Source organism: Podarcis melisellensis (genome assembly GCF_964234715.1).
Source record: "Podarcis melisellensis genome assembly, chromosome: 13".
Taxonomy (NCBI): Eukaryota; Metazoa; Chordata; class Lepidosauria; order Squamata; family Lacertidae; genus Podarcis; species Podarcis melisellensis.
The window spans coordinates 826,850-850,322 of NC_138545.1; the positions used below are offsets into that span (position 1 = coordinate 826,850).

Here is a 23,473-nt window from a genome sequence, read left to right on the forward strand (position 1 = left end):
CGGTCATCCTGTGGGTGTTTGGGGACACCGGGTTCATCTGTGTGTTGTCGTTTGTTCCCCCAGAGGAGAGAGTCACTGGAAAATCTTCCTCAGCAGCTCTCAGCATGGCCCTGGAACGTGGCCTCCTCCGTCATGGGGCCCCACTGCCTGGCAGCCAGGCAGGAATATGCTGAGTCAAGGCCCCCAAAGTGCAGCAGGGGCAGTTAGCAGCCGTTCCCCTGAATCAGCAGGAGATAGGGCCAGGGTGCAAAACCTGACCCCTTCTCCTGATAAAGCCCTGGCCTTTCTGGCCCCAGAGCTCAGCCGGCATCACAGCGATGCACCCGCTCAGCCTAGACCCCTCACCAAATGTGCAGCGAGCTCCAGGAAGCACATTACACACTGACTGACCCTACAGCCGATTGGACGGCTAGATGCCTTTGGGAGGAAACTTGCACCTCCAAACACCTTGGGGCAAGGTGCGGCAAATGCCTCAGGTGGCAGGACCCAAAGGCACAGCAGATCTGGCCTCCAAAGAACGCACTGGCGCAGTGTTGGTGCTGACCTTTAAAGCCCTAAATGGCCTCAGCCCAGTATATCTGAAGGAGCGTCTCCACCCCCATCGTTCTGCCCAGATACTAAGGTCCAGCTCCGAGGGCCTTCTGGCGGTTCCCTCCCTGCAAGAAGCCAAGTTACAGGGAACCAGGCAGAGGGCCTTCTCGGTGGTGGCGCCCACCCTGCAGAACGTCCTCCCACCAGATGTCAAAGAGAAAAACAACTATCAGACTTTTAGAAGACATCTGAAGGCAGCCCTGTTCAGGGAAGCTTTTAATGTTCGATGCATTACTGTATTTTAATATTTTGTTGAAAGCTGCCCAGAGTGGCTGGGGAAACCCAGCCAGATGGGCGGGGTATAAATAATAAATTATTATATTATTATTATTGTTGGCCATTGCTGCTGCTGCCGAAGCGGCTGTGGTGAAGAAGCAGCAGCAGAGTTTGGATTTGATATCCCGCTTTATCACTACCCTAAGGAGTCTCAAAGCGGCCAACATTCTCCTTTCCCTTCCTCCCCCACAACAGACACCTTGTGAGGTAGGTGGGGCTGAGAGAGTTCAGAGAGAAGTGTGACTGGCCCAAGGTCACCCAGCAGCTGCAGGTGGAGGAGCGGAGACGCGACCCCAGTTCACCAGATTACGAGTCCACCGCTCTTAACCACTACACCACACTGGCTCTCACTCCTTCCAGGCCAAACCTGCCTCCTCATTGGCAGCCCCCCCCCATGCAGCCTGAGCAATGGCCTCTTGATAAATAGGAGGTGCTGCTGGTCTCCTCCCACCCCCTCTATCTATATCAATATCTCAACGCCACCCACATGGGCTGAGTTGGGAAGGTTTTGGGCATCACATGGGAGGACAGGGTCTCAAACAGATGTGCGCTCTCCCAAGCCCACATTCCCAGAATGTGTCTCAGCGACGTCCACGCTGGTTTGGCCACGTCCACAGAATGGAAGAGGGCAGGATCCCCCAAGGGCTCAGTAGCTTCCAGCACCAGACCAACACTGCATGACAAAGATGTCTGCAAGCGTGACATGGAGGCTGCGACATCAACTCTGCCGTGTGGGAATCCCTTGCAAATGACTGTAGTGCCTGGAGACAGATCGATTGTGCATCTGAAGCAGTGACCAGAGGAGGAATGGCTGCTTTGGGGAGCGCAGATTGAAGAAATGCCCTGGTGCATCTGCAGCAGCACAATCGGCCGCATTCTTCTGCCCCCGCTGCAACAAAACATGTCTCTCCTGTATCGGTTTCTGCAGCCACAGCAGGCGCTGCAACCTTCCAAAAGCTTGACTTCACCTCCAAAGGAAGAGTCCTCTATTGTCTCCTGAGACAGATGGACGCCAACAACAACAATGTTCTTTGGAAGAGAAGGGTGTTGTCCATTCAACATTTTTGTCGACTGAGGTTGTGTGGCCATCGGTCATGGCTGTTTCAGCCGAGTTTCCTGCATTGCAGGGAGCCGGACGAGATGGGTCCCTTTCAGCTCTAGAATTCCACAGTTTTGCAATGCAGTTTCCCAATCGAGTAAGGAGCAGAAAAATGTACAGACCATGGCAAAGAGAGCCTATGTGAAATAGCAGAGAAGAATGCTTTGCATGACGGAAACAGGTTTTGCAAAAATGCGCGTATGAAGTGAAATTGCATGCAAGGATGTGAATATTAGGATACAAGGGTGGCGTTACAATGCTGGTAGATTTTCATGTAGACACCAACACCCACCAACTGAGGTGCAAATGTGAACAACTGAAAGATGAGCAATAGAGAGAAGAAACCAGAATTGATAGATCTGCCTGTCTGTAGCCCAAGAACACACTCCCTGAAAGGCTGAATGGAAAAAAATAAGCCACGGAAATGGATACGGGTTTGTGGGTGTTCAAGGAAACCCCAGGGAGCATGAAAACAGTTAAGCAACAGGAAACAGAGAGTAGGAATAAATGGACAGCTCTCCAAACGGAGTCAGAGAGATGTAGAAAGTGGTTCCCCAAGGATCTGTACTGGGACCTGTGATTTGAACTGGATCATAGATAAAATGATTCAGAGTTAAGCGCAGGCAGTGAAGCGGCCGGGTTTGCTGATGAGACTAAATTGTTCGTGGCTTCAAAAAATATTAAGAGATTGTGAAGAGCTCCAAAAGGACCTCTCCAAACTGAGTGAGTGGGAGGCAAAACGGCAAATGAAAATGGCAAATGCAGTTCACGGAGGGTCAAGGATTCTTCATTCCACCTGTGTCCTTGTGGGGTCTGTGGGCCAGGAGGGAGACCTTGGGGGTCACAGGAGAGAGTTCTCCGAAGATGTCGACCCAGAGTGTGGCCACTGTGGACAAGGCAGGTTCCCACGCTAAAGATCTTTAGGAATGGACAACGAAACCGGCAGTATCACAAGGCCAAAATACTAATCTGTGGTGTGGCCCTGTTTGGAGTGCTGTGTGTCCGGTTCAGGTGGCCTCACTGCGAAAAGGATATTGCAGAGTTGGAGAAGGTTCAAAGAAGATAATAATAATAATAATAATAATAATAATAATAATAATAATAATAATAATAATAATAATAATAATAAAAAAAAAATTTTATTTATATCCCGCCCTCCCCAGCCGAAGCTGGGCTCAGGGCGGCTAACAACAATCAAAATAATCCAACATTCTAAAAACATTCATTATAAAATTAATTAAAATCAAATTAAAATCAAATTGATGGCAACCATTAAGCAAAATTCTGTGCAGATTGTCAGAGGAGGGGGTCAGGCTGCGCCCTGACCAAAGGCCTGGTGGAACAGCTCTGTCTTGCAGGCCCTGCGGAAAGATGTCAAGTCCCGTAGGGCCCTAGTCTCTTGTGACAGAGTGCTCCACCAGATCGGGGCCACGGCCGAGAAAGCCCTGGCTCTAGTTGAGGCCAGCCTAACCTCTCTGTGGCCTGGGATCTTTAGGATGTTTTTATTTGCAGACCGTAAATTTCTCTGTGGGACATACCAGGAGAGGCGGTCCCGTAGGTACGAGGGTCCTAGGCCGTATAGGGCTTTAAAGGTTAAAACCAGACCTTAAACCTGATTCTGTACTCCACCGGGAGCCAGTGCAGCTGGTATAGCACTGGGTGAATGTGATCTCGCAGCGAAGACCCCTGGAGCAACAGAAAGGATGGAAGGGTGCATTGTGTGTGTGTGTGGGGGGGAGTTAGTTTAGAGAAAAGGCGAGTAATATGAGACACGATAAAAGTTTATCAAATGCTACATGGCATGGAGAAGGTGGATAGAGGAAGGTTTTTCTCCTCTCCTAGCACTAGAATTCATGGCATTCAAGGAAGCGGAATTTGGGAGATTCGGGATGTATAAAAGAAATGGTTAACTTTCGGAACTCCCCGCCACAGGAGGCAGTGATGGCCACCCACCTTGGTGGCTTTAAAAGAGGGTTAGGCAAATTCATGGAGGAGGAGAGGGTTGCCAGTGGCTTTATGTTGTGGGAGGTGGTAATATTTCTGAAGCCACGGGAGAAGGAGGGAGTTCCAGTTCTGCAGCCAAGGGCTGAGATTCCTGCATTGCAGGGGGTCAGACTAGACGACCCCTGAGGGTCCCGTGCAACTCTACAATCCTGCGATTCTCTCTCTCTCCCCACTTCTGGAAGACTCCTGGTCCTGGGGCAGGGATGGGGTTGGGGGGGGGCTGCAGCAGCAGCAGGAGGAGGAGGGGCCACATCTGGGCAGCCAAGCCCCCTCCGCGCTCCGCTGCCGCCGCCGGGGCGTGACTCAGCCTCTCCGCGCCCCTCCGCCGCCCCCCTCCCGCGACAAGGGCGCAGCGAGAGTTGTTTGCGGGCGTTGCTCATCGCGACGAGGGAGGGAAGCGGCGGGGCCGGCCGGTGACTTCATCGCGGCTTCCTGGCCCGCGGCTGGGCGGGCGCGCATAAAAGCAGCCCTCGGCAGGCAGCCCCAGCAACAAAAGCCGCAGCACCGAGCAAGACAGAGAGAGAAAACAAGCAGGTAGGAAGGAACCGAAGCAGCTCGCTCGCTCGCTGGGCGCTTGGGCAATCCTGCGGGCTGCAACGCACGTCGGGAGAGGCGGACGCATGTCCAAGCAGGGTCCCGTACCCGCCGCGCCTTCCTTCCCGCGTTGCAGGGGCTTCAGGCTTCCTCCGGAGGGGAATCGGGACCGGGAAGAGCCCCGAAAGCGGCCCTAGGGCGGGGGGACGACGACCAAGCGCTGTCCCGCCGCCCCCTCGACGAAGGCGCCCCCGGGGAAGGGAGACCCCTCTCCAAGCCTGGCTCTCGCCCTACTCCGTCCCCCAGCCCCGCGCCCCTATTCCCAGACGGCCGAGCCGTGCGCCTTCCTCTCGTCGGGGTCTCCTCTCTCACCGCCTTCTCCTCCCCTTCCTAGGATGCCTCAGCCGTCGAGCATGATCCCCGGAGCCTCCCGGTGCCTGATCTGGGCTGTCACCCTGGCGGGGCTGCTGGCCCTGTCCTGGGCGTCCCCGGCGCCCCTCGCCCGGCCGGGTGTCTCCCGCGTGGCGAGCCTCTCCACCGACTTCGGCGTGCGCGTCTTCCGCGAGGTGGCCGCCGCCTCCGGCGAGCGCAACGTGGTCTTCTCTCCCTATGGCGTCGCCTCGGTCCTGGCCATGCTGCAGATGGCCGCTGCCGGCGAGACGCGGAGACAGATCCAGGACAGCATGGCTTTCAGCCTCGACGGTGAGTCCGCAGCGCGGATGGGGGGCGCTCGCTTGAGAGGGGGCTGGAGGGAGCCGTGGGGCGCAGCGGCTCAGGGAAGCCTCCCACACTTTGTCCTGGCTTTGCTGCAACAAGGGGAACTTGAGGTTGGCAGCAAAGTTCTGGCTCGCTGGCATCCTCCTTGCAAGACGTCCACTTGAGGTACAGGATGCATCCCCCTAGGGGTCCGGAGAAGCCCCGCGGGACAGACCCCACCACTAGCCCGAGCAAGCCAGCCCACTCAGGCAAGAAGTATGGGGGGAGAACCCCTGGCTATTTCCCTGACACCCCAGCAGTGGCCAAGCTGGGTTGTGATGCTGTTCTCAAGGTCCCTGAGCTGACCCCCACCCCATGCAAGGAAGGCTGCTGCCTCCCCATCCCTGGTGTTGCAGTGGGATTCAGGGGTCCTTCTTGGGAGAAGGAACTGAGGGGCGAGTGGGTGCCCTCTTTCCCTTGGCCTCCAGTGTGGTGTAGTGGTTAAGAGCGGTGGACTCTTAATCTGGTGAACCGGGTTTGCGTCTCCGCTCCTCCACCTGCAGCTGCTGGGTGACCTTGGGCCAGTCACACTTCTCTGAAGTCTCTCAGCCCCACTCACCTCACAGAGTGTTTGTTGTGGGGGTGGAAGGGAAAGGAGAATGTGAGCCGCTTTGAGACTCCTTCAGGTAGTAATAAAGCAGGATATCAAATCCAAACTCTTCTCCTCCTCCTCCTTGAGCTCCCTGCCTCTTCCAAGCAGAGCCAGATTGATAGCTGGGGGGGGGGGGAGGGAGCTGTCACGGGCTGCTCTCCTCTCAGCTATCTGGTCAAAGCACCAAAATAAACCCCAAATCTTCGCTAGCTGAGCTGGTGATACAGGGGGAGTTACCCACTGTGTCAACATTCATGTTTTGTTTTGCTTTTAATTGGGGAATTAGTTGTTGTTTTTAACTACCTCTTATGCAACTGGGCGACTCATGCATTCAGAACATAGAATTGTAGAGTCATCTAGTCCCACCCCCTGCAATGCAGGAATCGCAGCTCAAGCATCCAGGACACATGGCCTTCCAACCTCTGCTTAAAAACCTCCCAGGAAGGAAAGTCCACCATCTCCCAAGGGAGATCTCCTTCCTTGCAATATCAAGCCACGGATTCGAGTCCTACCCTCTGGAGCAGCAGGAAACATGCTTGCTCCATCTTTCACGTGGCAGCCCTGAAGACATCTGATGTTGGCTCTCATCTCTCCTCTTCTCCAGGCTAAACATACCCAGCTCCTTCAACCATTCCTCATCAGGCTTGGTTTCCACACCCTTAATCCTCTTGGTTGCCTCCTTCTGCACACCTTCCAGCTTGTCAATGTCCTCTTTAAACTGAGGTGCCCAGAAATGGACACAGGACCCCAGTTGCAGTCTGATCAAGGCAGAATGGAGTGGTACTATTCCTTCCCTTGACACTAGTCTTCTGTGGATGCAGCCTAGAATAGCATTAGCCTTTTTTGCTGCTGCATCACCCTGTGGACCACTAAGACCCCCTGATCTCTTTCACACGCACGGCTAGTAAGCCAAGTGTCCCCCATCTTCCAATGATGCAGCTGGTTCTTCCTGCCTAAGTGTAGAACCTTACATTTATTTTTTAAAAAATGTTTTTATTAAAGATTTTCTTGGGTTACAAAAGTACGTACTTTTGTGCATTTTCAGATTGTAAAGTCCTTTCTACACATCAGTTATATTCGCTGTGAGACTGATGTGAGACTGGGACGCAGGTGGTGCTGTGGGTTAAACCACAGAGCCTAGGACTTGCCGATCAGAAGGTTGGCAGTTCGAATCCCCGCGACGGGGTGAGCTCCCGTTGCTCGGTCCCTGCTCCTGCCAACCTAGCAGTTCGAAAGCACATCAAAGTGCAAGTAGATAAATAGGTACCGCTCCGGCGGGAAGGTAAATGGCGTTTCCGTGCGCTGCTCTGGTTCGCCAGAAGTGGCTTAGTCATGCTGGCCACATGACCCGGAAGCTGTACACCGGCTCCCTCGGCCAATCAAGCGAGATGAGCACAGGAACCCCAGAGTCGGCCACGACTGGACCTAATGGTCAGGGGTCCCTTTACCCTTTACAGCATAAGGTTGGGGGAGAAGAGACGCGGGAAAAGAGATGGGGGGGGTGGAGAGAGAGAGAGAGAAGCGGGGTAGAAAACTTTCATCTGTAAGCTCCTTACACCACTTTCCTTAGATGCCTCCCACTTTTCTTTCTTGTTGGCACATTGTGTGCATTTGGGCCTTCAACATTTCTCCTTTTAGAAACTCCCTTCCATCTTGGACCCCCTTCTCTTTATTTCTGACCACGGGATCTCACCCAGTAGCTCCTTCAGCTTTTCAAAATTGGCCTTCTTAAAGTCCAGACTGCGTGTCTGACTATGCTCAGCTTTCCCTTACTTCTGTATCCTGAAACCCAGGAGAACATGACCACTTTCTGCCAAGTTTCCTGGTGCTTCCACTTCGTCAATCAGTTATTCCCTGTTAGTGTGGACCAGGTCCAAGACAGATGGTCTCCTTGTTGCTTCTTCCACCTTCTGGGAAATGAAATGGCCAGCGAGCAACCGGGGAGTTTTTGGACTGTATATTCTTAGCAGAGTTGGGAGTCCCAACAGATATTGGGGTCGTCAAAGTCTCCCATGACTACTATATCTCTCCTTTTCGAATCTTGGGTAGTCTGCTCTAGGAAGGCATCACCCAAGCCTTCTGGCTTGGCGGTCTATAGCAGACACCCACAGTAAGGTCATTGTTGTTTTCCCTCTCCTGAAATTTATACCCCTATACTCTCAACCTGCCTTCCATGCTCCAAGTCGTGGATTTCTCCACAAGTGTACACATCCTTTATATACAATGCTGCTGCTCCTCCCTTCCTGTTTGGTCTGTTCCTCTTGAACCGGTTATAACCTTCAGCTCTGACATTCGTCTTCAGCCTCACCCTCCCAAGTCATGCCTTCGAGAATCACACTCCTTGTCATGTGAATCCATTGGTTTGGGTAGATGGTGCATTGAGAAACAAGCTGCAATGGACAGTGAAATGGTGGAACAAATGGAGAGAGAGAAAAGGGGGGGACGCTTGTATCTACAGGACCTCCTCTCCTGGTCTGCCCCGCAGAGGACCTTAAGGTCCATGAATAATCATAGTTTAGAGGTCTCAGGCCCTAAGGAAGTCAGACTATGCTCCAGCAGGGCCAGGGCCTTCTCAGTGATGGCTCCGACCTGGTGGAACGCTCTGTCCCAGGAGACCAGGGCCCTGCAGGATTTAACCTCCTTCTGCAGGGCCTGTAAGACAGAGCTGTTCCACCTGGCCTTTAATATGAATTAAGCCTGATCTTTTATTCCCCTTCCTCCCCTTTTTATGAAGATTCCCCACTCTGGGATCCCACAGCTAATTCTCCCCTGGTCTCCTCGCTGGCCCAAATAGGACTAATTTAGCCAGCTAGCCCTGGTGATCATCTAATGTTTATTGGATGGATTTCGTCCCTAAATTGATTTTTGAATTCTGAGGCAGTGGAAGAAAGGAGTGCCTGGTGTGCTCTGGTCCAGGGGGTCACGAAGAGTCGGACACGACTAAATGACTAAACAACAACAACAACAACAACTGTATTTCATGCTATTTTTTGTTGCATCAATTAAGTGTTTTAAATTTGTTGTTAGCTGCCCTGAGCCCGGTTTTCTGAACCAGGAAGGGCGGGGTATAAATAAAAATGTATTATTATTTATTATTAATGATCTCCTGCCCCCACTGGGTGCTTCCTCCCTGCAGAGTGGGGCATCCCCAGAGCCCTGCGTTGGTTGCAGAAGGCGCTGACAGACCCCAGGAACAAAGACGTAGTGGACACGGCCGACGCCCTCTTTGTGCAGAGGGACCTGGAGCTCAGCCCGGGGTTCATGCCCCACTTCCACCGGGTCTTCCGCCAGACGGTCAAGCAGGTGAACTTCACGGAGAGCGAGGAAGCGCGCAGGATCATCAACAGCTGGGTGCAGGACCACACGAAAGGTGAGTCTCTCCCTTGGCAGCACTGCAGGGCAAGGGGGGAACTGGGCCGCCTGACAGTCCCGATGATTGACAGGTAGGCAGGCCAATGGGGGGACAACGCAGGATCCAGCCCACTTGCCAGAAAGGGCTATTTTTTTATTATTTGAGGACATATTGTAAACCAAGTAAAACATTAGTGAGGTTGATATAAGCACGCGCAGTAAGAGATAATAAAGGGAAGCATGAGGGAAAATTTATAAATGTATTTGAATTGGATATGCAGTCATAAAAATATATGAAATAAAGAACCGCAGAAGGGAGGGGGAGGAAAGTTGAGGCAAAGGTAAATTAGATTTGTAAAGTTTGCCCCCCCCGACTAAAATATTTGTAAAAGTTGAAAACGAAAAATGAAATTAAAAAAGAATTTTCCACACAGTGTTTGAGAGTATTGCAGGGAGCTGAAATAAATAAGGGAAGAAAAGAGGAAAAGTAAAAGTAATAGAAACAGAGGAAAGCAACAGGAACAAAATAACAAAAAATATATAATCAAAGTTATAGAATTATATATGTGTGGATAAATTTATTGTTTCCCTCCAGTATATGTTGATTAATGGGTTTCTATGATTTCGCTAAGTATGTTCCAAAGGTCATTACATTTGTCCCTGCACAATCTCTGCCTGCAAGGGACCCCTTCATGGGGTGCAAGAGATGCCTGCCATCTATCCAGTTATTATTTTTATTATGCATCTTGTGTCTTTATGCTGCGAACCGCCCTGAGGTTTGTGGGCGAAGGGCGGTGTGCAAATCTGACAGAATGCATGGCTTCCCCCAGGGATGATCCAGGACTTCCTGCCCGAGGGGACCCTGGACCACATGACCCGCCTGGTCCTGGTGAACGCCATCCACTTCAAGGGCCTCTGGAACCTGCCCTTCCCAGAGGCGGCCACCAGGGAGCGCCTCTTCCACAAGCTGGACGGGAGCACCCTCTCCGTCCCCATGATGGAGCAGACGGCAAAGTGCAACTACGGTGAGCAGGGGCTTGCCGAGAGGTGGGGTGGGGTGGGAAGGGGTCTTCCTCTTCCTCCTCCTCCTGGAGAATGAGGTCATCAATGTGTCAGGAACGTGGTCCCCCAGAGCGCAGCCTCAGAAATTGACAGGGACGCGGACTTATAAAAAATATTGGGGGGGGGGGCCGGGAAAGCTCATGAATAATAAATAAGCTCATGAATATGCAAATAAAGTGGCGCCGCCTCCTCGTGAGCGAATAGGGGAGAGCGTGCTGCGCCTATTAATCAGCTCCAAAGGAAATTGGGTGGAGCTTTTGCTCGGGAGGGAGGGCAGGAGGCATGCAGCCCGCCCCTCCCTGTGCATTTTGGGCTGGGGGAGGGGCGGCGATGGCGCTCTGCTGGAGGGGCGCCGGAGATTATTGGGGGGGCAGAGCCCCCCCAAACGAATTTTTGAGGGGGCTCGGGCCCCCTCAAGCCCCATGGAGTCGGCGCCTATGGAAATTGAACTAAGCGAGCAAGGAGCCAAGTTTAGAGAGCACAGCCCGGCCCCCTCCCTCCCAGGGAAGAAGCTGTTAGCTCCCAAGGAGAGAGAGAGTTAGAAGTCGACAGGAGCGCTGCCAGGCAACTAGCAGATAAGCCTGAGGCTGTGTCTTCGGGGATTGGGGAGAAGACAGGCCAGCCGTTCAGTCCCCAAACTAGGAGACGAGAGAAGCTCAGAGAACAACGGAAGGGAAGGAGAAGAAAGGCGGGGTTTTGGCGTTCTTCCTGGTGGAAGAATGAGTCAGACTGAGCAACTACTGTTAATGAGAGCAGGCGGGAGGGACGTGCTCTGGACGTGTTTCTTCTTGTAATTAAACTTGTAATTAAACTTGTAAGCAACATAAAGCCGTTGCTGCTTATCAGGCTGCTTGTTTGCCAGAGACCGTTATGCAACGGCTACTAGTCAGGATGGCGATGCTCTGGATCAGGAACACTTTTGAATCCCAGCTGCTGGGCTCCTCTAATGGAACCTCCAGGTCCAGGAGCAGTCTATCTAGAGTCCTAGATTTCTTAGCCAGGATGCTGGACCAGGTGGGCCCCCTTTGGCCTGACCCAGCAGTCTCTCCTTCTGTTCTTATGCCCTCCTGTCCTTTCCTCTGCAGGCGAATTCTCCAGCCCTACAGGAGTGGAGTACGATGTCATCGAGCTGCCCTACCAGGGGGAGACCCTCAGCATGCTCATTGCTGCCCCGTTTGAGCTGGACACCCCGCTCTCTGCCCTGACCAACATCATCGACTCCCAGCTGGTGGCCGAATGGAAGAGGAACATGACGGAAGTGACACGGCTCCTGGTCCTACCCAAGTAGGTGCCACGTCACCTGAGGAGGGCAGGTGGGAATGTGGGGAACCAAGACTCCCCTGGGTCCACGCCAGACCCCCATCTCTCCTGTTGGATGGATTTAGATGAGCAGGGGTGGTTATTTTATTAATTATCCTTCCTCTCCCTCACTAGAACGCAAGTATCTATTACAGCAGAGTAAATTCTCCACCTGTGCGCAGCTTATCTGTAGAAGCTCTTGGGAGAAGTTTATATAACCTCCTGGAGCAATTATGATATGCAAGGATGCAAACTTGGTTTATCTTCTGCCGTCTATGTTCCCCTCTTAACAAGGAAATCACTCTCAGGCTGTTTAAGTAAGCCAGAAAAAAGTAAGGTTTACTCACATTAAAAGTCTTGCCAGGTTTCAACAGTTACAGTGGTGAAAATCAAAGGGGCAGTAATCCCTAAACGTTACAAAACTCTACAGCCCATTTAAAAATGGAGTGTGCTTTCTGGGAAACCCAGCCAGGTGGGCAGTGTATAAATAATAAATTATTCTTATTCTTATTCTTATTCTTATTCTTATTCTTATTCTTATTCTTATTCTTATTATTATGGAGGGAAGCTTATAGACATCTGTCAGGGTTTCTGGGAGAGAGGAGGAGATGACAGAGGAGACGGAGAGCGAGTGGGAGGAGGGGCAGAAGGATGAGGAAGAAGATGATGGAATTCTGAGGGAATCCACGAGTCTGAGCAGCGAGTCAGAGGATTCTCAAAAGGGGGTTACCTTAATCAAGCAAAGGGGAGGAGAAGGGAGAAGCGGAGAGGAGCCCAGTGGAAGACAGAGGAAGCAAGAGACGTCTCAGCCGGAACGGAGTAAAGGGGGGGGAGTTGTCAGTCTCTCGGAGGGAGCAGGATTAGGAGAGAACAGAGAGAGGGGGTTGGAGCAGGATGTTCAGCCGGAAAGGGTGGAGAGCAGAGCAGGGGGTGGTGTAGCGGTCGAAAGAAAGGTCAGCAGCAACGTACGCGCGCCAAGTTCAAACGTAGAGGCGCGCGGAAGTGGAGAGAGCTCAGGGGAGGAGCCCGGCCCTAAAGCCAGAAAGAGGGGGGAAGAGGCGGCAGAGGATTCAGCCTCAGGCGAGTCACGGAGAGAGGGAACCCAGGGGGGCAGGAAGACCCTGCGGAAAAGAAAGGAGAGGAAGAGGTGGTCTAGAGCCAGGCTATTAAGTTGGTGCGGAAGAGGGGAGGAGTCAGAGGGGACTTCAGCGGTCTAACGTGGCAGACGTACGGCCACAATGCTGAACTGTATGAGAAGCAGAAATCTTTAATAAACTTTTCCTGTAAATAAGCTGCAACGGAGTGAGGTCTCTTGTGAGCTGGGACCAGTCCTGGGTGGCCGTGACAGTAAGTCCCCTCTCCGAAAGCAAAAATTTTTTTTTGCGAAGCTCACGAACGGGAGCAGCCATGAGCGCTGAGGAGCAGCTGGTTGCATTGCGGAATCAGGTTACCGCTCTCACATCGGCAGTCATTGCTTCGCAGAAGAAGAATGACGACTTGGAGAAGACGTGCCAGGATTTGCAGGCAAGGTGGGAGCGCGCGGACAAGGCGGGGGCCCCAGGATCCAGAGCGGAGGGCATTGCGCTTGGACGGAGGGGGGGTGCCCTAGTTCCGCATTTTAATGGCAACTTGCAAGACTATCTCAATTTCAGAGCGGACGTTGTATATGCACTGCACTTACTCCGTCACGATTTTAAAGATGAGGAGGAGAGAGTGGGGTTCATTGTTTCGCACCTGCATGGGGAGGCCAGGGCTTGGCTACGCAATTTGTGGCGCGAAGATGGACCGGCCCGTCGCGATTCAACTGCGTTCATCAAAGCGATGGATTCTTGTTTTCAATCCTCTGTGGATGTGGACATTGCGCGCCGTCAAATGCACGGGCTGAGGCAGGGGAAAGCGACTGTGCGCCAATACCACTCTAAATTTTTTGCATTGCTCACCGCCTTAGATTGGCCAAAGGACAGTAAACCGGTCAGAGATCTTTTTTGGGAGGGATTGAGCCCCCCCATCAAGGATGGGATCGCTAGGGGGGACAGACCCCAGACCCTAGAAGACGTGGTGCAACGGGCTTTAGCTCTTGGAATTCGACATGAGGGGCGTCCGTGGCACGAGGAGGACGGGCCCCAAGCGCGTGCGCAAGCAAGGACTCTCCCTTTTGTGCACAGGGACTTCAGCCGTGCGCACCCCTCGCCAATGGGGAAGGACAGAGAGGAGCCAATGGAGATTGGTGGTGCTAGGGCTCAGAAGCCATCCCAGAGCCCTGTCCCTGGTGCAGCCAAAGCGAAGCCTCCTAGAGGAACCAGGAAGTGTTACATCTGTGACAGTGCGCACCATATGGCGAAAGAGTGCCCCCAGAGGCTCCAGAAGCACACTGCAGCGCTGGCAACTGTAACAGCAGAGGTGCAACCAGGGGAGCAGCTTCAGGGAAACGACAGTGCCTGGCTGGAAGCAGAGCTACTGGGGCTCAGCCAGGCGGATCTGTAGACAAGCCCCCAGCATCACTGCAGAGCGTGGACCCTTTGCCTCCCAAACCGGCAGTTCTGCTCACAGCAACACTCCAGTTGCCTGATGGGAGACTCCTCGAGGTTCCAATAACGATCGATTCGGGAAGCAACGCCGACTTCATGGGACTGCAGTTCGTTAAGCAGCACAACATGGCGCTCCTGCCTGCAACGACGCCTCTGAACGTGGTCACGGTGGACGGCAGGAAGTTGCTGGGGGGGCAAGTGGTGCAGCAAACCCCTCCCATGATGATGCAGATTGGCAACCATCGAGAGCTTATTAGTTTCAATGTCACCCACTTATCGGACACACCCATCGTGTTAGGCATGAGTTGGCTGGAGAGGCACAGTCCCGCGGTTGCGTGGTACCAGAGGCAGATCAACTTTTGTTCATCGTATTGTGCTCAGCATTGCTTTCAGACCGATCAGGGAGGAGAAGCTGAGCAGCCATTGCATCTGGGTATGGTGCAAACAGTGCCTCACAAGTACCAGGAATTCTTGGAGGTTTTCTGTGAGAAGGAAGCTGACAAGTTGCCGCCTCATAGACCTTACGACTGCGCGATTGATTTAGTGCCAGGGGCGCAATTGCCTGCTGCCAAGCTGTACTCCATGTCGGAGGACGAAATGCAAGAGCTTCGGGAGTTCATAGACCATAACCTCAAGCGAGGTTTCATCCAGGAATCTAAAGCAGCGGGAGGCAGCCCTGTTTTCTTTGTGAAGAAGAAGGACACGCCCCAAAAAAGGCTTATAGTGGATTACAGGTTCATCAACAGCTTGACTAAGCCCAAAGCTTTCCCCATGCCCAAGATTGACGACCTTTTAGCGACCGTCAGGAGGGGCAAGATTTTCACCAAGCTGGACCTACGTGGAGCTTACAATCTCATCCGCATCCGGAAAGGAGATGAGTGGAAGACCGCCATGTTCACCCCTCTGGGCACATACGAATACAGAGTCATGCCTTTCGGCCTCCAAAATGGCAGCCACGTTTTTCAAGCATTTATGCACCACGTGCTAGCAGGTCTCCTCTACAAAAAGTGTGTCTGCTTTCTCGACGATATCCTGATTTTCTCGGAATCGCCGGAGGATCACGATAAGGACGTGAGGGAGGTCCTGCAGAGGCTGAAGGAACACAGGCTGTACGCCAAGTTGGAAAAGTGCCAGTTTGATGTCAGAGAGGTTGATTTCCTTGGCTACAAGTTGTCCGACGAGGGACTGGCCATGGACAGGGCTAAGGTTCAAGCGCTGTTGGACTGGAAAAGCCCTCGAAATCGGAAAGAGGTCCAGAGGTTCATCGGCTTTGCCAATTTTTACCGCAAGTTTATTAAAGGTTTTGCGAACGCGACGGCGGCGATCACTGACACCCTCAGTTCCAAGAAAAAGAAGTTCGTCTGGACCGAACAAGCGGAGCGGTCCTTCCGGACGCTTAAAGGTCTTTTCGCCTCCGAAGAGCAGCTGCTCCACGTGAATCCCGGCAGACCCATGCGGGTAGAGACCGATGCGTCAGATAGAGCGGTTGGGGCCGTTCTTTTGCAAGAGGATTCACAAGGCAACTGGAGACCGGGTGCGTTCTACTCCCGGAAGCTCAGCAAGGCGGAGCGCAATTATACCATATGGGACAGGGAGTTGTTGGCCATTCAAGCAGCTTTCAAAGCGTGGCGACACTTCTTAATAGGAGCCAAGCACACGGTGCAGGTCCGCACGGATCACAAGAACTTAGAGTATTGGCGGACGGCTAAGTTGCAGACCCAGCGACACATGCGCTGGGCGGAGTTCTTTGCGGACTTCGACTTCAAAATAGAATACATCCCAGGAGACTCCAATGTTATTGCAGACGCGCTGTCCCGAAAGCCGCAATACTTGGAGGAAGCAGCTCCAATCGCAGCAAAGCACATTTTCGCACCGCAGGCGTGGACGTGCGCTACCATCGCAGTCGACCTGGACGCGGTGCGACGCGCGTTGCAAAGGGATCAGTTTGCACAGTCTAAGATGGAGGAGCTACGCGGAGGGTCGCGACACAACGATGAGTTTCAATTACAAGATGGACTTTTGACTCGTAAGGGTGCCCTTTACGTGCCCACCGACGATCTTCGAGCCAAGGTTCTGCAACAGTTGCATGACGCCCCTAGTGCAGGCCATTTCGGCAAAGAGAAGACGATGGAGTTGGTGGCTAGAGACTTTTGGTGGCCCCAGATGAGAGGAGAGGTGGCGGACTACGTCGCCAGGTGTGATATCTGCCAGAGGTCCAAACCAGTGCACCAGAAGCAGGCGGGATTGCTAGAACCGCTGGAGACACCGCAGCAACCATGGGAGAGGGTAGCGTTGGACTTTGTTACAGACCTGCCCAGCTCCAGAGGTAAGACGGCGGTGTTAGTGGTGGTGGACTTGTTCACCAAGATGGCGCACTTCATCCCTTGTGCCAAGGTGGCGACGGCAGAACAGACCGCAAAGCTCTTCATCGATCACGTCTTCAGAGTGCATGGACTTCCGCAGTCCGTCTTGTCCGACAGGGGGCGCCAGTTTGTTTCCACTTTCTGGCGAAAGCTTCTGGGCATCTTGCACGTCAAAATCAACCTGACATCGGCGAGGCATCCACAAACCAACGGTCAAGCGGAGAGGGTCAACGCGATCATGCAGCAGTACCTGCGGTGCTACGCCAACCAGCGACCTGCGGCGTGGGTGGACTATCTGCCGATGGCTGAATTCGCCTACAACAACACGAAACACGCTTCCACCGGGGTGACGCCTTTCTTCGCGAACAATGGCCGTCATCCCAGAACCTTCCCGAGATTTGCGGCACCAGGAGGGGGGGGGCCTCAAGATGCCGACCAGTTTGCAGCGGAGTTGCAAGAGGTGCACGAGGAGCTGCGGAGACATTTGGAGCTGGCAAAACAGGCGTATAAGGTGCAGGCCGATAAGCACAGGAGGGCGGGAGAGGACATCCAGGTTGGGGACTGGGTGTGGTTAGCAGCCCACGCGATGCCGGCCAGGTCATTGGCCAAGAAGAAGTTAGGACACAGGCAGCTAGGGCCATATCAAGTTGAGGCTAAGATCAATCCGGTGGCTTTTCGTCTAGCCCTTCCGGAAGGTTCCAGGGTGCACCCGGTCTTTCATAGGTCGGTGCTCACTCCCTACAAAACCCCACACAGGTTTCAAGAGTCAGGAGCACCCCCAGAGCCACGTAGGAGGGCGCCTGAGAGGGGGGAATCGCCAAGACCAGGACCTCTTAACGAGGTCACAGAGATACTGGACTCGAGATGGGGGGAGGAGGGAGTTGAATATTTTCTCGCCAGGGAGGGCACACCAGCCGCTGCTAATAGTTGGGTGCCAGGCTACGAGTTAGACGAACCCCTTTTGAAAGAAGAGTTCCATGCACTTTTCCCACATAGACCCATGCCAGCTGAGTACTTTGATGACTGGCTTTTCACACCCACATTGTCAGATAGCACGTTCAGGGGTTTCTCTTCCCCCGAGGAAAGAACACCAGAATCAAGCCCGCCCAGGGGATCGTGCTCGGGGGTGGACACGGAAACCCCTTATTGGTGGGAGGAGCAGCCAGAGGAGGAATGGCGTAAGAGGTGGCTGATAGGTCCTTGGCGGGCAGCACCGGAGGAAGTAGCGATGGAAGCAGAGACTGAGAAGCATTTGGGGGAAGAACCCGACTTCGAATACACTTACACAGAACTGCCAGCAGAGAACATTGACGTAGACGACCTGTATCCTGAGCCTACCCCCGAAGAGCCGCAGTTTCCACAACCGGTCCCCGGCGAGCGGGAGGGGGGAAGGGGGGGCTTCGAGGGGGGGATGGATGTCAGGGTTTCTGGGAGAGAGGAGGAGATGACAGAGGAGACGGAGAGCGAGTGGGAGGAGGGGCAGAAGGATGAGGAAGAAGATGATGGAATTCTGAGGGAATCCACGAGTCTGAGCAGCGAGTCAGAGGATTCTCAAAAGGGGGTTACCTTAATCAAGCAAAGGGGAGGAGAAGGGAGAAGCGGAGAGGAGCCCAGTGGAAGACAGAGGAAGCAAGAGACGTCTCAGCCGGAACGGAGTAAAGGGGGGGGAGTTGTCAGTCTCTCGGAGGGAGCAGGATTAGGAGAGAACAGAGAGAGGGGGTTGGAGCAGGGTGTTCAGCCGGAAAGGGTGGAGAGCAGAGCAGGGGGTGGTGTAGCGGTCGAAAGAAAGGTCAGCAGCAACGTACGCGCGCCAAGTTCAAACGTAGAGGCGCGCGGAAGTGGAGAGAGCTCAGGGGAGGAGCCCGGCCCTAAAGCCAGAAAGAGGGGGGAAGAGGCGGCAGAGGATTCAGCCTCAGGCGAGTCACGGAGAGAGGGAACCCAGGGGGGCAGGAAGACCCTGCGGAAAAGAAAGGAGAGGAAGAGGTGGTCTAGAGCCAGGCTATTAAGTTGGTGCGGAAGAGGGGAGGAGTCAGAGGGGACTTCAGCGGTCTAACGTGGCAGACGTACGGCCACAATGCTGAACTGTATGAGAAGCAGAAATCTTTAATAAACTTTTCCTGTAAATAAGCTGCAACGGAGTGAGGTCTCTTGTGAGCTGGGACCAGTCCTGGGTGGCCGTGACAACATCTTACCCCATTATAGGTAAGAAGTGTGTCCAGTGACAGGGAGAAGTAAAGTTTAACTTTTTACTATTCCCCTTCCCACCACAAAAGTTTAGAGAATATGACATTCTGGAGTCCCCTGTCTGTGACTATCTAGCAATCATGCAAGCTGTGATTTGGGTGCAGATCCTGCCACATCTCCCAGCCATGATGTGGAGCCAGTGGCTGCCTGGACTGTGACACACACCCCTCACCTCTCGCCTTCCTTTTTCTGCAGATTCTCCTTGGAGAGCGAAGCAGACCTCCGGGGGCCCCTGGAGACCCTGGGAATGAAGGACATGTTCGACGCAAGAAAAGCCAACTTCAGCAGCCTGTCAGGTCAGTCCCTTCTGATCCCTGTGTGAAGGCCCTTCTGGCCATCTGCACCCCGGGGTGCCTGGTTGTGGCTCCCCAACTGCAGTATGTGAGAACGTGTTTCAGAGTTAAGGCAGCGAGGAAGTTCTTCCTAATGTTTAGGTGGAATCTTCTTTCTTGTAGTTTGGATCCATTGCTCAGTAAGAGCTGTTTGACAGTGGAATTTGCTGCCAAGGAGTGTGGTGGAGTCTCCTTCTTTGGAGGTCTTTAAGCAGAGGCTTGACAACCATATGTCAGGAGTGCTCTGATGGGGTTTCCTGCTTGGCAGGGGGTTGGACTCCATGGCCCTTGGGGTCTCTTCCAACTCTAGGATTCTATGCTTCTGAATCCTGGATACTCCAAACCACAGGAAGGGAGAGCTGCTTTTGTGCTGGGAAATTCTCCTTTGGGAAGCTGGTTGGCTCCTGTGAGAGCAGGGTGCTGAGCAAGCTCTTATTAAAGTAATAACAAAGAGGAAGGTGCTGTTGAGCATGTGCCAAGGGCCTGGACCTGGCCGCAGCCACCTCCCAGACGACACAGGAAAGTCAAACAGCATTTTGGAGTGCAAATGTTTTTAGGGGTGTGCTGCAGAAGCAGCCACCCGATCGGAGAGCTGTTTTCTCCTTCCACACTCCAAATAAAAATATATTGCAGTGTTGCAGAGGACGCGGCGGGGGCTATATGGATGCCCAGCTTGCTTTTAGCATCATAGAGTTTGAAAGGGCTTGCAAGGGTTGTCTAGTGCAACTCCACCAGCAACGCAGGAATCACAGCAACAGAATCCCTGGCAGATGTGCCTCCCGTCTCTGCTTAGAAACCTCAAACGACTCATAGAATTGTAGGGTTGGATGGGTCCCCCAGTGGTCATCCAGCCCAACCCCACATGGGATGCAGGAACTGCAGCGAAAGAAGTCCTTGCAGGCGCCCATCTGTTTGAAAACTCTCAGGCATCCCAGCTGAGAACGAGGCGGCCAACGGCCCCCCTTGCCCCCTCCTGCCCCCTTTCTGTGGCCCCCTTTCCCTGCTCACTGCCTTGTCCCCCATTGCAGACCAGGAATCCCTCTTCGTGGCTCAAGCCCTGCAGAAGGTGAAGATCGACGTGAATGAGAGCGGGACAGAGGCCTCCTCTGCCACAGGTGAGGGTCGCTGTTGCTGGGAAAGGGTGACCCACTTCTCCTTCCTGCCGTTGTATTTTTTGGGGGGGGGGAGTTTTGAACCTGCTTATCAGAGCTTTGATCAGCTTACTTACCCTTCAGAAATGTTCTGAACTGCTTAATATAAAAATCGGTGAGCAATAAAATTCAAGTATGCTTTCAGTGCGTCATATAACATCGGGAAGTACCAAAAAGACAAGGTGACAGAACGCCAAGCAGGCCGGGCCCACCTTGAATGGCTGGGGAAAGCCTGGGGGAGGGAAGGGTTGTATCCAAAAGACACCTGGAGCAGGTGACCAAAGATGGAGCCTCATTTCCTGCATCATCCCAAATAGCCGCGGCAGAAAAGGCCCTTGTTAACCTCTCCCCTTTCCCCAAAGCAGAGCAGTTGACCACTGACCCTATTGCTTAGGGGGTCTTTGGAGGCTTCATCCAGATACACCCCCCACTGCCTCTCTTTCCTGGGGTGATCCCAAAGAGCCAGCTCATTTCCTGGGCTGCCTCCAGTTCCTCACATCGATGCAGCCCTCAAACTCCTCTTCTTTCTAAAAATCTATTTTATTAATTGATAATAAAATATTGATAATATCAATTTTATTATCAACATAAAAGGTAAAGGTAAAGGACCCCTGACAGTTAAGTCCAGTCACAAACAACTCTGGGATTGTGGCGCTCATCTCACTTTATTGGCCGAGGGAGCCGGCGTACAGCTTCCAGGTCATGTGGCCAGCAGGACTAAGCCGCTTCTGGCAAACCAGAGCAGCACACGGAAACACTGTTTACCTTCCCACCGGAGTGGTACCTATTTATCTACTTGCACTGTGTGCTTTCAAACTGCTAGGTTGGCAGGAGCAGGGACTGAGCAACCGGAGCTCACCCCATCACAGGGATTTGAACCGCTGACCTTCCGATCGGCAAGTCCTAGGCTCTGTGGTTTAATCCACAGCACCACCCGGGTCAACATACTATACAGTAAATTCCAAACTAAGCTAAACAGAATAATAAAAAAGCAACATATCAAACAGAAAGAAAACTAAAGAGAAATAGAAAGTATGATGCAATAAGAATCCTGTTTCCTTTCCTCAGCTGTCATCATCTACGCCCGGATGGCCCCCCTGGAGATTGTGATGGACAGGCCCTTCCTCTTCCTCGTGCGACACAACCCAACCGGTAAGAGCGCTTTTCTCAGAATCGTAGCGTTGGAAGGGACCCCTAAGGGTCATCTAGCCCAACCCCCCGCAAGGCAGGAATTGCAGCTCAAGAAACCCTGATTCCCACGGCCACCCGACCTCCTCTTAAAAGCCTCCAAGGAAGGAGAGCCCCACACCTTCCGAGGGTGTCCGTCCCCCTGTGAAACAACTCTTGCCTTCAGGATGGTTTTCCTGATGTTGAGTCTGAATCTCCTTCCCTGCAATTTGTGGTTTTGCTTCTGCAGAGAACAAATTTGCTCCACCTTCCGCGTGACAAACCCTGTAAACAGAGCAAGGCTGCGTTTGGGAACGGTGCAAGGCTGCCTCCTGGTGGCTGCCTCTGGGACCACCCAGCCTTATTTTATTTTTTTCCTCCAAGGCAGGAGTGACCTTTGAACCCACCTATATTATATAGCCATCAATGCATTTTATATCCCACCTTTTCCTGTGTTAATGGAGAAATCTGAGGGCCCCCTTGTACAAAAAACAAGGACCCCAGCCAGGAATCCCAGAGCAAAACAGCAGCCAGTCGGCTTGGTCTTGATTGAAGACTGTCGTGACAGGACTCCCACCTGCCACCAGGTGGAACAAGATGGAAGCCCCAAACAAAAGAGAACCCAAACTTTTATTAGCTGCTCATCCCCATGTTACACCCCCCCAAACTACATCACTAATACATCACGGTTACATCACGAAAGGGGAGGTCAGGTGGCAGTAATCTGAGCATCCTGGACCCTGCCCCATGGTTCCCCTTGCCCTCCACCAAACACCCATCAAGTGAACAAAAGAGATCTTTACATTTCCCTGTTTCCCAGCCAAGTCCATCCCACCCTTTTGTCTTCATCTGGGTTTGTTATTTCTGGAATGGCTACCTGTCTGGCTCTCAGGTATCAGGATGCCAGGGATTATCCCTCAGGCAGAGGGGCTGCTGAGGAGCTGAGCTCAAGTGTCTATATGAATTTCTGAAGTTTTCCCAGTGAGCCAGTACAGAGATACATTTATCAGTGAATTCTTACATTTGGTATCGTGCAGCAAAGGCCCTGTGGATAGATAGGAAGAAACTGTGATGAAGTGTTTTGTGGGGACAAATCACAAAAGTCACAAAAGTGATTGTGCTGGTTTTGGTAGTGGGCTGCATGTGCAGGATATCTGCTGGAGGGGCAAACACCCCCCAACCTGTACATAAATTCCTGCAACATGTCTCTTTCTCTCCTTTACAGGCACCATCCTGTTCATGGGGCAAGTGATGGAGCCCTGAGTGCCCCCCCTCGTTCAGCCAGAATCTCTCAGGAGCCAGAAGAAGTTTTTCCTCCCTTTCTGTTCCCCTCCCTCTACATTCCTTCCCCCACCCCACGAGAGACTTGCCTCCTCCCTGCTGCTGAGTGGTCGCACCAGGTGCAGTGTCCTCTCACCCCCCAGGGAAGAAGCCTCAGTTGGTTTTCGGCTGGGAAGAGGCTCCCCCCTCCGCAGACCCCTCCGCCCCTTGGGAGACCCGCTCTTCGGAAAGACGAGGCTCCAACCACGATGTGCACACAGCCGCTTCTGCCTCCGCCAGAGTCTTCCTTGCTGGGGGGCCAGGGAACAACTGAGCCCCCTTGCTCACCCTCGGATGGGGTGGGGCTGTGGCCATGCCAAGAAATCCCCGATGATGTGTGCCCCCTACCTCACACTGGACTGGAACCCTGCCCAGTCAGGGCTAGTGGCTTCATTTGATGTTTACGCCGGAGTAGAGCAGGGTTCTGCCTTCTCTCTTTATTATTATTATTAAGTATGTCTGTATGTGTTTGGAGTGGGGAGGGGATGAGGGTTGTGTCTCCCCCCCCCATTGGATATGGATGGGTGGGGGCTACAGATTAGCACTTTGAATACGTCCATTTTCCTTCTGCACTGCTAAGATGGACATTTGTTATGAAGTATGTTTTAACAGAGAGGCTTAATATAAATTTGGCTTACTGTTTGAATTTAATGAAATATGTTGTTGGGGTGGTGATGATGATGATGTTGAGGGAGCTGTGGGCAAACTTCCCCTCCTCCTCCTCCTCCTCCTCCTCTTGTGCCCCCCTGAGAAAGGGCAGCTTCCCTCCCGTGGGGCAAACCGCTCATTGCCGCTCCTTCTTGC

At 53.0% G+C, this 23,473-nt stretch overlaps 1 protein-coding gene across 1 annotated transcript; it reads left to right on the forward strand.

Annotated features, from left to right (window-relative positions):
- Positions 1-4,484: 4,484 nt before the first annotated feature.
- SERPINE1 (serpin family E member 1) lies at positions 4,485-22,717 on the forward strand. The gene is made up of 9 exons (XM_081886912.1): positions 4,485-4,504; positions 4,899-5,206; positions 8,989-9,222; positions 10,034-10,228; positions 11,351-11,549; positions 18,895-18,995; positions 20,060-20,146; positions 21,251-21,334; positions 22,575-22,717. Exons 2-9 carry the CDS (start codon positions 4,900-4,902, stop codon positions 22,610-22,612), a joined length of 1,245 nt encoding a protein of 414 aa, XP_081743038.1. The 5' UTR covers positions 4,485-4,504; position 4,899; the 3' UTR covers positions 22,613-22,717.
- The last annotated feature ends 756 nt before the right edge of the window (positions 22,718-23,473 follow it).